General features: G+C 57.5%; 2 protein-coding genes and 1 long non-coding RNA gene across 3 annotated transcripts in view; all 3 read right to left on the reverse strand.

Moving 5' to 3' along the window:
* Positions 1-4,882: 4,882 nt before the first annotated feature.
* The window catches only part of LOC137847096 (scavenger receptor cysteine-rich type 1 protein M130-like), a 60,267-nt gene continuing 51,486 nt past the window's right edge, over positions 4,883-13,663 (reverse strand). The window contains exon 12 of the mRNA XM_068665371.1: positions 4,883-5,488. Within this exon, the coding sequence (XP_068521472.1) occupies positions 5,232-5,488 (257 nt within the window). The 3' untranslated portion in view covers positions 4,883-5,231. The remainder of the gene's footprint in view (positions 5,489-13,663) is intronic.
* LOC137847151 (uncharacterized) lies at positions 6,491-7,904 on the reverse strand. Its single transcript, XR_011090816.1, has 3 exons — positions 7,648-7,904; positions 7,246-7,386; positions 6,491-6,589 (listed from the first exon to the last, which is right to left on the reverse strand). It is a non-coding gene; the product is annotated as an uncharacterized lncRNA (long non-coding RNA).
* Positions 7,948-13,074, reverse strand: LOC137847324 (scavenger receptor cysteine-rich type 1 protein M130-like). The gene is made up of 10 exons (XM_068665610.1): positions 12,923-13,074; positions 11,647-11,961; positions 10,789-11,097; positions 10,244-10,558; positions 9,809-10,135; positions 9,414-9,728; positions 8,974-9,288; positions 8,443-8,487; positions 8,072-8,355; positions 7,948-7,953 (listed from the first exon to the last, which is right to left on the reverse strand). The coding sequence occupies exons 1-10, from the start codon at positions 12,987-12,989 to the stop codon at positions 7,948-7,950; spliced, it is 2,298 nt and encodes a 765-aa protein (XP_068521711.1). The 5' UTR covers positions 12,990-13,074.

Genomic DNA, 13,663 nt, shown 5'->3' on the forward strand with positions numbered 1-13,663 from the left:
ACCAATGCTAGTCATCATGACTTTCACAGCAACTCCTCGGAAGAGTTCTCAACATTTTTCTAAAATATATAGTCAGTTCTTGAATCACTTTCCTACAGAGAGGTGGCCATTTCCTTCAGCATGCTCTGGACTTGCAAAAGCTACATGGGGAAATGTGAGTCTGGATTTGTGCGAGGTCTTCTGAAGCAGGAACTGGTTGGCAGACAGAGTACCCAAAGGATTGTACAGGGCATCCCCTGCACACATTGCTTCTGGAGGACCTGGGGAGAGGCCTCCTGAGCACAACAGCTCCTTGTAGCCCTGTGGATGCTGGCTGTGAGGTCACGTCTGTCCCAGCACCTGGCTGGCCAACAGCAAGGAGGCAGAGCCTCTGAGGTCACAAAGACCTTCAGAAAGCTGCCCCCAAGACGGTGACACGTATGGGAGGCCAAGGGAAATCCGGGAGAGTAAAGATGCAAGACCTTGGTGAGAGAAGAGGGACTTGGCTAAGAGAAAGGAAAGATTTCAAAGAGGTGAGAGGGGTTCAGGTAAGGCTGATGCTTCTGCAACACTCACTGGGAAAGCATTCGTGTTAGGCCTTGGCAAAATTTCTAACCAGCAACCTGAAAACCTAGTGCTAACCTAGTACTAAATGCTCTCCCTCACCCTGAAAGGAATCCACTGCTCTAAACCCCAACCTCATTTCCTACCTTGAAGTCAAACCCCAAACAAATTACTTTTTACCTTTAGTCTTAACATATTGCTCTTGCTAATCTCTAGTTCTTAATTCCTTGAATTATATTGCCAGATATCATCCCGTAACAAGGTACATAATAAAACCCCAACCAAAAATCTAGCTTATACCCTAAACACTGACTGTCTACCCAAAGCAGAACTCACAAGCCTCCCTTTAAGACCTTGCCCAGTTCCTAAACTTGGAAGGTAAAATACAATCCCTAAACCCTAAACTGAACAACCAAACCTCAAATCCCTCATTCCTGCACTCTTATGATGTAAATGAAGGGATTTGGCCCCACGAGGCTGGGCAGAGCTTAAGAGGTTCTGCAGCAATCACTTGGTCTTGGAGGAGGCAGGGGAGGTGACATAGGTCTGGGGTGACATAGGTCTGGTCAGGTCACAGGAATCAATGAAGTGGGGATGGGTGGGGATGCTCTGCTGAGGTCAGCTGTGCCTCAGGACATCAGGAGGCAGCAGGAGGCCCATGGCTGTGCAGGTAGGTGTCGGGCACTTCTGCCTGAGGACCTGATGTGCCACCTTCAGGCTGATGGCTGGTGTAAACGTGTGTCATTTTAGCTGTGCAGCAATCTCTTGTTCTGCAGCAATCACTTGGTCTTGGAGGAGGCAGGGAAGGTGACATGGGTCTGGTCAGGTCACAGGAATCAGTGAAGAGATGGGTGGGTGTCCTGGTTTCAGTTAGAATTAATTTTCTTCCTAGTAGCTGATGGAATGCTGTGTTTTGGCTTAGGATGAGAAGAGTGCTGATAACACCCCGATGCTTTAATTGTTGCAGAGCAGTGCTTATACTAAGCCAAGGACATCTCAGCCTTTTGCTCTGTCCTGCCAACGGGCAGGCTGGGGGTGCAGTAAGAGCTGGGAGGGGACAGACCCAGGACAGGTGACTCGAACTAGCCAAAGGGGTATTCCATACCATCTGACGGCATGCTAAACAATATATAGGGGTGGCTAGCTGGGGGGAGGGGGCCGGACTGCTCGGGGTGAGGCTGGGCATCAGTCAGCGGGTGGTGAGCAATTGCATTGTGCATCACTTGTTTGTACATATTATTATTACTTTCCTATTGTCACCATTGTATTATTATTATTATTATTGTTATTATTATTTTTGTTATTATTATTTTCCTGTCTTATTAAACTGTCTTTATCTCAACTCACGGGCTTCATTTTCCATTTCTCTCCCCCGTCCCAGAGAGGGAGAGGGGAGGGTGAGCGAACGGCTGCGTGGTGTCTAGCTGCCAGCCGGGTTAAACCACGACAGTGGGGATCATCTGCTGAGGTCAGCTGTGCCTCAGGACATCAGGAGGCAGAAGGAGGCCCATGGCTGTGCAGGTGGATGTCGGGGCACTTCTGCCTGAGGACCTGATGTGCCACCTTCAGGCTGATGGCTGGTGTAAACGTGTGTCATTTTAGCTGTGCAGAAGAAATTGAGAAAGCAGTTCTTGGATCACTTTTCTACAGAGTGGTGTCCATTTTCTTCAGGATGCTCTGGAGTTGCTAAAGGCTACCTGAGGAAAAATTACTCTGGACATGTGGGAGGCCTTCTGAAGCATGAGCTGGTTGGCAGGCAGAGTATCTGAGGGATTGTGCAGGGCACTCACTGCAACCCGTGCTCCTGGGTGGGCTGAGAAGAGGCCTCCTGAGGACAACAACTCCTTGTAGCCCTGTGGATCCTGGCTGTGAGGTCACTTCTGTCCCAGCACCTGGCTGGCCAACAGCAGGGAGGCAGAGCCTCTGAGGTCATAAAGGTAATCAGAAAGCTGCCCCCAACAGGGTGACGCATTTGATGAGGCCAGGGGAAAGCTGGGAGAATAAAGGTGGGAGATTTAGGGGAAAGAAGAGGGGTTTGGCTAAGAGAAAGGAAGGATTAGGAGGCAGTGATAGGGGTTCACGTAAGGCTGATGCTTCTGCAATGCTCACTTGAAAAATATTCCTGTTATGTCCTGATAATATTTCTAACCAGTAACCTTAACACATACAGCTACTGTAAATCCCTCACCCTGGTAGGAATTCATTGCTCTAATCCCCTTCCTCAAATCCTACCTTGAAGTCAAACCCCAGACATGTTACCTTTTAGCATTAATCTTAACACTCAATAAAGTGTAGCTTTTAATCATTAGCATTAGATTGCCAGCCTTAACACCAGCCCTCACCCAGTAAAACACCATAAAAACAAATAAACAAACAAAAACCTAACCAAAAATCTAGCCCTTACACTAAACTCTGACTGGCTCCCCAAAGCAGAACACGAAAACCTCCCTCTAAGACTCTGTCCTATCTCTAAACATGGAAAGCAAAAGAACTCCTAAACCTCATCTACCAGTCTGGTCATACGATCATATAACAGACCCCTACCAAGATGTCACCCCTACAGGCCTTTCCCCTGATTCCTATCCATAGACACTCTACCATTCCCAACCCCAAGCTCTCAACATCAAAACACTCTTTAATATAAAGAGCCGCCACATCACCACCCTTCCCTCCTTGTCAATCCCTTCTGAAGAGCTTGTAGCCATCCATCACAGTACTCCAGTACTGGGAGTGATCCCACCATGCTTCCTTACAGCATAGAATCATAGAATCATAGAATATCCTGAGTTGGAAGGGACCCTTAAGGATCATCAAGTCCAACTCTTGACACCGCACAGGTCTACCCAAAAGTTCAGACCATGTGACTAAGCGCACAGTCCAATCTCTTCTTAAATTCAGTCAGGCTCGGTGCAGTGACCACTTCCCTGGGGAGCCTGTTCCAGTGTGCAACCACCCTCTCTGTGAAGAACTTCCTCCTGATGTCAAGCCTAAACTTCCCCTGCCTCAGCTTAACCCCGTTCCCGCGGGTCCTGTCGCTGGTGTTAATGGAGAAAAGGTCTCCTGCCTCTCGATACCCCCTTACGAGGAAGTTGTAGACTGCGATGAGGTCTCCCCTCAGCCTCCTCTTCTCCAGGCTGAACAGGCCCAGTGCCCTCAGCCGTTCCTCGTACGTTTTCCCCTCCAGGCCTTTCACCATCTTCGTAGCCCTCCTCTGGACACTCTCCAACACTTTCATGTCCTTTTTATACTGTGGTGCCCAGAACTGCACACAGTACTCGAGGTGAGGCCGCACCAGCGCAGAGTAGAGCGGGACAATCACCTCCCTCGACCTACTAGCGATGCCGTGCTTGATGCACCCCAGGACACGGTTGGCCCTCCTGGCTGCCAGGGCACACTGCTGGCTCATATTCAACTTGCTGTCTACCACCACCCCCAGATCCCTCTCTTCTAGGCTGCTCTCCAGCGTCTCATCGCCCAGTCTGTACGTGCAGCCAGGGTTTCCCCGTCCCAGGTGCAGGACCCGGCACTTGCTCTTATTGAACTTCATGCGGTTGGCGATCGCCCAGCTCTCCAACCTATCAGCAACTAGGTCAGAGTTAGCCTGTTGTACAATCGCTTCCAGCTCCTCCTGTTTGTTGGCCATGCTGCATTCATTGGTGTAGATGCACTTCAGACGAGATATCTGCCTCCCCCTCAGCTTCAGCATTGTTCCCCCAGGCACTTCTCTGGTGATCCCTGTTTTATCCCCTTCCCCCATCATAGTTAATGCTCTCTCGATGAGTCCTGCTAGCTCCTGTGCTAGGATTCATTTCCCCCTTGAAACTCTTTCAATCTCTATGGTTCTACTTAGAGAAGCTCATATGGAGTTGAGTTTTGCATTTGAGACCAAAGCAGTGTTGTTAACAGACCAGTGTTTCACTTACTGCTGAACCATACCAATGGGTTCTCCATCTCTCATACTGTCCCCACAACATGTAGGTTGGGGGTATGCAGGACAATGCCATGGCACACAGCCAGGACAACTGACCCAAAGGGATTAAATAGATGATCCAATAGGTGTTCCAGCCCACCATCCCACTACCAAAAGCACCTCCCAGCCTGCAGCAGAGAAGCCCACTGGGAAAGAGCTGGAAGGCTGTGGGACCCACCAGCAGGAGCTGGGAGGGCAGTCTGGATTCCAAGCCCTGCCCAAGGGTCCCACCTTTCTACCTATTCAGCTCCTGCAAGAGAGGTATCCCTGCCAGTGGGTGCTGGGCAGGCATCCTTGGCCTCCATGGGGGCCCAAGGCAGCAGAGGGTGGGCACTGCCAGTGAGTGCCTCACGGGGCTTCACAGAGATCCACTTTGCCTGGAAACTGCCTGTGCCTGGCAGGATGGAAATGTCTCTGTCAGTAGGAATAGTGTCCAGGGACCAGGGGCTCTGTCAGCACCACAGCCAGACACTGATTCTGCTGACCCTATGACAAGACCATCCCCGACTGCTGTGTTTCTCAGCTCTGCTACCCTTGATCAGCCTCACGAAGACACCCGGATACATGGTCAGGGAAGCACAGGATCTGGGGCGAAGCCCCCACAGGGTTTTAATATGAGGAAATACCAACACACAGCATAAAAACAGGGGAATACCAAGAGGGGAAATACCCATGTGTGTCTGCTGACTGCTGGAAAATGGAGACCATTTCCTGGCACTCACGGCTCTCGCAGTGGCACTGAGCTCTCCTTCCTCCCGGCTGCACCCAGCTGCTCAGCAGGGCTGGGCTCTGCTGGCCTGGGGCTCTGCAACTCTTGTGCATGGGGCTCTGGTGTCACATCCTCGGTGTCCTCATGGGGACATGCCAGAGACACCTCTTCAACATCGTCATAGCCCGTGGTCCCCAGGAAAGGTGACGAGGTGTGTCCCTCAGCTCTAGGGACCCCAGCACTTCTCCGGGAGTGCAGGCTTCCCCCTGTAAGCATCAAGGCAGGTTGCTGTGGTTGGGCCTGTGGGGTGCCCCTCAGAGCTGTTTATCACCTTCCTCGTCCTCACCAGCCTGAGACATTCGGCCCATTCTCCCAGACCCCACAAAATCTCCCAGGACAGGTTCTCCATGGATGGTCAGACCATCAATATGCCATGGATTCTCCTAGGCCTGGGGTTGGCACCTAGGAAGTGGCAGTGCTGCATTGCCCTCTCACCTGTGGCTGCATGCCTCAGCCCATCTCCTTCAGGCAGGACAGGGACATCTGAAAGGAGAGGGAAGGTGGTGGCAATGAGAAGAGATGTCCTGCAGAGCAGAGGATGGGAGGGTGTGTGGGGACACAGGGCTGACATGCTGCTGATGTCAGGGTCACAGCAGAGCCTTCATGCTTCCAGCTCTGATTGATAACACTCGGTGGCACTGCTGTCCATCTGGTCTGTCTGCAGGGAGGAGACATGGAGACCTTTCTTCTACCCCCTCCTCCCCCACCACTTATCCCTGGGTGTGGCCCCAGACCATGCTCCTCCTCATGTGTCTGGGGTAGGGCTGCAGCTGGGTCAGGGACCCCTCTGAAAAGGAGGCTGCAGAGAGCTGCAGTGGGTGCTGTGGGATGAGCCCTGCTGCCCTGACTGGTGGTCAGCACTGCTGGGGATGGGCACCCACAGAGCTGGGGGTGCATGGGGAGGAGACCAGTTCCCTTGGGACAAGGCACTTCCCAGACAGGTTCCCAGAGTTGCCCTGGGACAGCCCTTTGCTTAACCCTTGGCACTCAATAAGGTGCAGGGAGAAGCAGAGAGGGGCTGTCCCCTCTGGAATGGGCAGAGCTGGTGGGGAGGAAGCTCCTCCGTGGGGGCCAACACCTGGATGCTCTCCCACAGACCCCATGGTCCAACCATTTCAGGGACCATGGGCAGGAGCTGCAGGGCACAGCCCTGATCTGGGACAGGGAGGATGGACACAGCAGATGTGCCCCCACAGGTTACCTGCACCCACCTGAGAGACTGAACCTCGCCTGCTTCTCCCACGCCAGGCTGTAAGCGATCTCCTCGTACACGGCCTCAGGGAAGGGCTCCCCAGCTCTCCCGGAGCCTGGGGACAGAGGCAGGGCTGGTCTGGGAATGGGCAGAGAGGGACAGGACCCCACTGGGCTCCCGCAGCCCCGTTCCCTAGGCCAGCACAGGGCTGTCCCCACAGCACAGCCCCACTGTGTTGTGTTGGCACTGCAGCCACATCCCCAGGGAGGGCAGCATCCCCATGGAGATGGTCTGGGGCAGAGTCAGTCTCGCATTTGGAGACAGCCCTTGTGCCCCTTTGGTCCCTGGGTCATGTCCCAGTGCAGACCCTGCACCAGTTCCCTCATTTCTCCTACCCACTTTTGCTGCTCGATCTCTGCCCCACAGAGCAATAGCACAGCCTGTGCCCTGCTGGGAGGTGGCTGACACCACGGTGATGGACTCCACTGCCCCATGCTCCTCCTGCCAGTGCTGCCCAGATCACTGCCAGCAGTGCATCCTCCCCGTCTCACCCAGCCCAGATCTCACATTTCTCTTCTCACCCCAGAACTGATGCCTCAGGGTCTGGGCTCTCTCCACCCCTTGATGTTGGTGCCCCATGGTCTGTCAGTCAGTGGGGCAGCACATGGGGCAGGAGGCAGCACACGGCTCTGTTTCTGTGCCCCAGGACACCAACACCATCAGCCCTGCCAGGAGGCATCTCCCCCCCAAGACCACTGGGGAAAGACCCACCTCTGCTCTGAGCCCTGGCACTTCGCACCTGCCCAGCCAGGAGGGCCAGGAGCAGGCAGAGGAGGGCCCCCAGGATGATGCAGATGACGACAGACACTGAGAGTCCCTCTCTGGTGGTGGTCGGACGGCCCCGTGGGGGATCTGCAAGGGCAGGAACATGGCAGGGGCAGCAAGGGAGAGGTTGGGGGTGGGACAAGGTAACGCTGACCACAAAAAGCAGCAGGGGCTGGGGGGGACAGAGCTGGGTGATGGGGCAGCTCCCACCCTGCTGGGTCCATCACAGACTTCTCCCAGCTCCCTTGATTTCCTGGGAGTCTCACAGCCCAGCAAGGAGCCCTTTCTCTTGGCTGTCGGTCACAGCGTGGACATGGACAGACCCAGCCCTGGGGAAGGACAGCTTACCTGCTCGTGGGGGGGATGTTGCTGTCCTGGGTGCAGCTGCAGGGGAGCAGAAGGAGAGCTGGGCTGAGAGGCTGGGGCTGTGGCACCAGGCAGCCTCCCTGGCAAATGACCCCAGCATGTGCCACCTGAATTGTCCCTCCTGTGGGGCTGAGCAGGGTGGCAACGACAGGGCCCAGCACCACTGCTCTGGGCTGCTCACAGGACAGTGCAGGCAGCCCAGGGGATGTGCTGGCACATCCAGCCCCACAGAGGCTGCTCCCCACCCACCACCAGCCCCCCACTCTGCAGAGACAACCTTGCTCAGGCCTGCACCAGGGCCATGCCAGGATCCAGCAGGGCATACACTCAATTCAGCTCCTTGCCAAGCCACCAGCCATGTCTCCCAGCCCCACTGCTCACCTGAGCAATGCACAGCCGCATCTGCCTTATGCTGGCAGGCAGCGCTGTCCCCTGCCTGGGCCCAGCAGTCCTGCAGAGACAACTCCGTCCCCCTGCACTCCATCAGCCACATGGGGCCCGTCCCCTCTCCAGCAGCAGCCTGGCCCAGGGCATAGATGGCGGGGCCACAGCCCAGCTGCCTGCATGCCACCTCGGCGTCCCGCATGTCCCAGGCATTGTCACACAGCGTCCCCCAGGTGCCACGGTGCCAGATCTCCACTCTGCCCGAGCAGCCGTCCTTGCCTCCCACGGCACGGATCTTCTCCCTGTCTGGGGAGGCAGCGATGTCCCATGGCACTGGGACAGCTGCGACAGCCCTGCCAGGTGACGGGGGCACGCGTAGGGGCAGCTCCCTACCTGTGCAGCTGGTGGAGTTGGGGCATGCAGCCACCTGTGGCCTTTCTGTCCATGTCCCAAAGGAAAGAGAAGTTGGGCTGAAAAGGGTTGTTCTGGGGGTCGTGCAGAAGAGAGCAGAGCTGACCTCTGCTCACACGTCCCCATGCTGCCTGGGTCAGGGCAGCAGCAGAACCCTGTTCACTCAGGGGACACACACGGTACTGCAGGGGGGACCCAAGTGCTCGACCCCACAAGGTCCCTGGTTCACAGAGCAGCAGGAGGCTGTCCCTGGAGCGGGGACTCCTGAAAGCCCTGCATGGTCTCCTCTGAGACCTTGCCTGGAGTTGCCTCTGCATCCCCCAGGGAGCTGCTAGCAGCCTGGCTGTTGACTGCTGCTGGTGGACATGGGTGGCTCTGAGAGCTGAAGTCACCTTTGTGTACCAGTAGAAACAGGGTCTAATGCAGGAAGTCAAAGCCCCTCTGGGTTCCTTCTCTGCATTTAACCACACCCAGTGGGGAACAGAACCTGGTGCCTTGATGGCTCAGATTTACCATTGCATGTTATGTGGGTCTCTTCTCGGCTGTCATCACACGACTGCGGATTCCAGGGAGCAGAGGGACACTGCCAGAAGGAGCTGTTGCTCTTCCCACACTCCACGTAATCCAGCCATGCAGTGCCATAGAGCTTGGCATAATTAAAGAATATTTCCCGGTCCCCTTCATTCCCGCAGCCCAGCTCCTTGCACACCAGTGACACCGTCTTGGTGGTCATGGAGTTGGAGCAAACGCTGCCCCACGTCCCGTTGTAGAAAACCTGCAGGCGCCCGGAGCAGCCGTCGCTGTTCTCCAGCCTCAGGGCCGTGAACTCTGGAAGGAGGAAAGGCCCCAGGGACATCCTTAGATGTCAGTCACTGATGGCCTTGGCCCTACCTGGCTCTGCCCTCACCCCAGACTCACTGTCCCCAGCTCCCAGCCCCATGCCCAGCACAGACCTGAACAGACGACTCCCGCGTCCTCCTTGTGCCCGCAGTCGTGCTGCCCCCAGGCCTCGGCAGGGCAGTCCCAGAGAGCAGCTTCGGCCCCGGAGCAGTTGACGCCATCCAGCCAGATCTGCCCGGAGCCCTCCCCAAACCGAGCAGAGCCGGCTGCCTCCAGGGCCCCTCCGCAGCCCAGCTGGCGGCAAACGACGGCGGCGTCGGCCAGGTCCCAGGCGTCGTCACAGACGGTGCCCCAGCGCCCCTGGTAATAGATCTCCACTCTCCCAGCACAGCGCCCGGCCCCGTCCACCAGCCGGACCCGCCGGCTCCCTGCAGCAGGGAGAACCCCGGCTGTCAGGGGCTGGCTGCCCTCCCAGCCCCACACCTGGGGGACGTGCAGCACCACTCACCCCGGCACACGACCCCCACATCCTCCATGATCCCTGCTGCCGGTGTGCTCTCAGGCAGGGAGGTGTTGCAGAGGCTCAGGTCAGCCTCGTGCCCTGCACACTGCACCCCACGCAGACCCACAGGTCCTCGTCCTCGCTCGGCCCTCACGGGGGTGTAGGCTGCCTCTGCCTCTCCGCACTGCAGCTGCCGGCACACCACGCTGGCCTCCTGCATGTCCCACTGCTCATCCAGGACTCTGCCCCACGTCCCGTGCTGGAAGACCTCCACGCGCCCGTCGCACCGGCTCCCTCCGCCCACCAACCGTACAGACATGTGGTGAGCCGGGCCTGGTGAGAGGAGAAATTCAGCCTGGTGCTGCCGTGGGGTCCCCAGCTGTGGGTGGCCGTGTCACACACCAGGGGCAAATGGACTTTGCAGTACTGCCCAGCACTCACCTGAGCAAATGACAGCAGCAGCGTTCTCCTGGGAGCACGGCGAGGCCCCCAGGGCAGTCACCGGGCACTGCCCCAGGTGGGCTTCAGTCCCGTCACAGTGGAACGGGTCTCTCCAGACGGGGCCTGTTCCTCTCCCAAAATGCCCTCCTCCAGGAATGGACTCAGCAAAGCCACAGCCGAGGTGCCGACAGAGAACGTGGGCATCCGAGAGGTCCCAGCGGGAGGCACAGAGGGTCCCCCACGTCCCCAGCACCTCGACCTCCACCCTGCCCTCACACGCTGTGCTGCCGTTCACCAGCCTGAATCCTGTGTACTCTGGGGACAAAGGAGGGTGAGAGAGGCCACATTTGTGCTCTTGCTCCCACAGGAGCTGCAGGAGAGGCCAAAGGGACAACATGCCTTTCTCCTCCTGCAGCACTCTAATTTTAGGGCTGCAGACCACCACCTCACCCCACCTGTCCCCCACCCAGCACAGCCCAGTGCCCACCCTGCTCTCATGCCCCCACCACAGCCCCCGTGGACATCATCCCTCCCCTAGTCCTTACGTGTGCAGGTGACATGAGTGCCATTGCTGTGGGTGCAGGCCTTGTCCTTGGAGGCCCCCCAGGAGCAGAAGAAGATTGTGGATTCATTCCCCACACACTGCAGCTCTCTGTCCCAGACAGGACTGGCCCCTTCTCCCAGCTGAGCTGCCCCATGGACAGACAGGGCTGTGCCACACTGCAGCTCCCTGCACAGCACCTCGGCAGCTTTGGCACCAAAGTGGGAGTGACAGACAGCTTTCCACTGGTCCCTGTCGTAGACCTCCACACTTCCAGAGCAGGGGCTGTCCCCTCCGACCAGCCGGACAAATCCTGGAGCAACCAAGGAGACCTGTGAGTTCCCAGAGCCCTCTGGCACTTCCATGCCCACCTCCCACCTTATCCCTGAGGTGGCCACATGCAGAGCCCCACGGCCAGCCCAGCAGCTCTCAGTGGGTGCTGATGGCACAAAGAGGTCAGGGCCCCCCTGCTGCTCCTCAGAATCCAGCCCAGTACCCATGATCTGCCCTCTCTCCCAGCCCCCAGCCACTTGTTCTCTTGGACTACTGGGGGTACAACCCATAAGTCCTGGGCCATTGCCCTTCCCTGAGGCTGCTGGTGGCTGGCAGAGCTGGAGGGTGGAGGCTTTCCTCTCCCAGCGCCAGGCACCTCCCCAGGCTTGGCTGCTCCAGCTTCAGGGTCAGGTTCAGTGTGCTGGGCTTTCCCCAGGGACAAGGGACACCAGCAGTGACAGACCCAGCTCAGAGTGCAACTTGACACACAGAGCCATGTTCTGGTGTGCACTTGTTGCTTCCTGAGGTCACAGCCAGGTCCTTTAGAAGTGTGCTCGTCCCAGAGGTAGGGAACAAGTTCAGTCCTTACCTGAGCATGTCACTCCAGCATCCCATCTGTGAGGGCAGTTTGTTTGACCCCATCCGTTGTGTGTGCAGTCAGACAGGGCAGACTCCATGCCATTACACTGAACATTATCCATCCAAATGGAACCAGATCCTGGTCCAAAGTGTGCATATCGAGGAACTTCGAGAGCAACCCCACAGCCCAGCTGCCTACAAACCACTGCAGCATCGGACTTGTCCCAGCGGTCACTGCACACGGTCCCCCACTGACCCCGGTGTTTCACCTCCACTCTCCCAGCACAGCGACTGCCGCCATCAGCCAGCCTCACCTCCGCAGCCCCTTCAAACACCAACACAGGAAGGGTCAGGAGAGTTTTGAGCCCCACATTGCGTGTCCGTGAGGACCCCCTCCCCAGGCAGACTCCCAGTTCCCAGGGTGGGATCCCTGTCCCCATAGGCTGTCTCAGGGGCAGCGGGGGGTTCCTCCTCTCCCCATGGGCTACACTGGGCTGGGGGTACCCAGCTCTAGCCCTCCTGGGCCATTTGCTGCCCCACAGCCCTCATCACCTCTTCCCACCCCAGTGGACCACTGCCCCCACTCATGCCCACCCCCACACAGCCCCCAGCCCTGTACGGGGCTCCCACTCCTCCCCTTCCCAGTGTGCCCCAAACAGACCCATGCCCCTGAGCAGCTTCCATTGCCCATTGTCTGCCACAGGCACCTCCCAAACCCACTGTCTGGGTTGACGGCAAGGATACCAACAGCCCACATTCCTTCCTAATCCCTGCTGTCAGACTGGCCCCTGTGCTTGACCAGGGCCACCAAGAAGAGCACCTCTCGGTGCAGATGCCTCAGTCCCCTTCAGTTAATGGGACACAACCTGCCCTTCTGGAGTCCGTGTTTCACCAGATCCCAGGGGCAGGGAACAGCACACAACCCCTCTGGGACATCCCAGACATTGGCTGTGCCCTGGAGCTCAGTGAGAACCACCCTCACTGTCTGGGACTCCTCTAGATCCAGAGGCACAGTAGTGGGGAACAAGGGGTCCCAGAAAGGTACCCAAGGACAAGGTGTCTAGAAATGAAGTCAGGCTTGGGCTGCCAAAAACATAAGAGATATGAAAATGGATTACCCCCTCCCACCCAGACAGGCACAGATTAAAGAACAGAGCTGAGAGACTGAGCACCTTCTGCCTCTCATACCAGTGGTTCCTGAAAACAACCCCACTCCCAGAGAGATCCCAATGACCCCACTGCTGCCCACAGTCCCAAGGCTGTGGAACAGAGAAGCTGGCACTTACCTCTGCAAGGCTGCATCCAGAGGAGCAGACACAGCACCCAAGGGGACAGGAGTCCCTCTGTCCCCATCCTGAGGCTCCTGTCCTGACAGCACGGCCCTGCTGCTGGAGCTCCTGGGGACCAACGGGGCACTGGATGTGGTGGGAGGGCAATATATCTGTGCAGATGCTGTCCCAGCTGCAGGAGGAGCCAATCGAAGCAGCAGGCACCTTTTTAGACGTTATCGGCACTTATCTCCCCTCCGACGCAGCCCAGCTCTCCAATGAACTTCTCCAGCGCTCTTCATGACCATATATGAGGGACAGCTCCACTGCGGCTCTCACGTCACTGCGGTGGGACATCATCGTGGGGTAGGGCTGGGTGTGGGGGCAGATGGCTCTGACACCCCTTGCAGCCTGCTGTGGGAGCACAGAGCATCTCCTGAGCTGTAGCATCCAAGAGCCCAAGGTGCGATTGTCCGGACAGCCCTGCGCCATGGGATCCTCAGGTCTGGTCCTGCAGCAGGGCTGTGTCAGGCTGGGAAGGGACCAGTCCCTGCCCCTGCTACAACCCCTGCTCTGCTGGCAGCAGCAGCTGGGAAAGGCCCTTGGGCAGGGCCAGAGCCCCATGATGGGGGTGCTGGCTGTCCCGTCCCTCCCCAGGGAGCCTCCTGTGGGGTCCCGGCAGCAGCCAGAGCTGGTCCAGGGCCTGCCCTGGCAGCAGAGCTGCAGCCCAGAGCCTCAGGCGTCTCCCTGGCTCTCAGC

This window comes from Anas acuta, chromosome W (genome assembly GCF_963932015.1).
Source record: "Anas acuta chromosome W, bAnaAcu1.1, whole genome shotgun sequence".
NCBI lineage: Eukaryota > Metazoa > Chordata > Aves > Anseriformes > Anatidae > Anas > Anas acuta.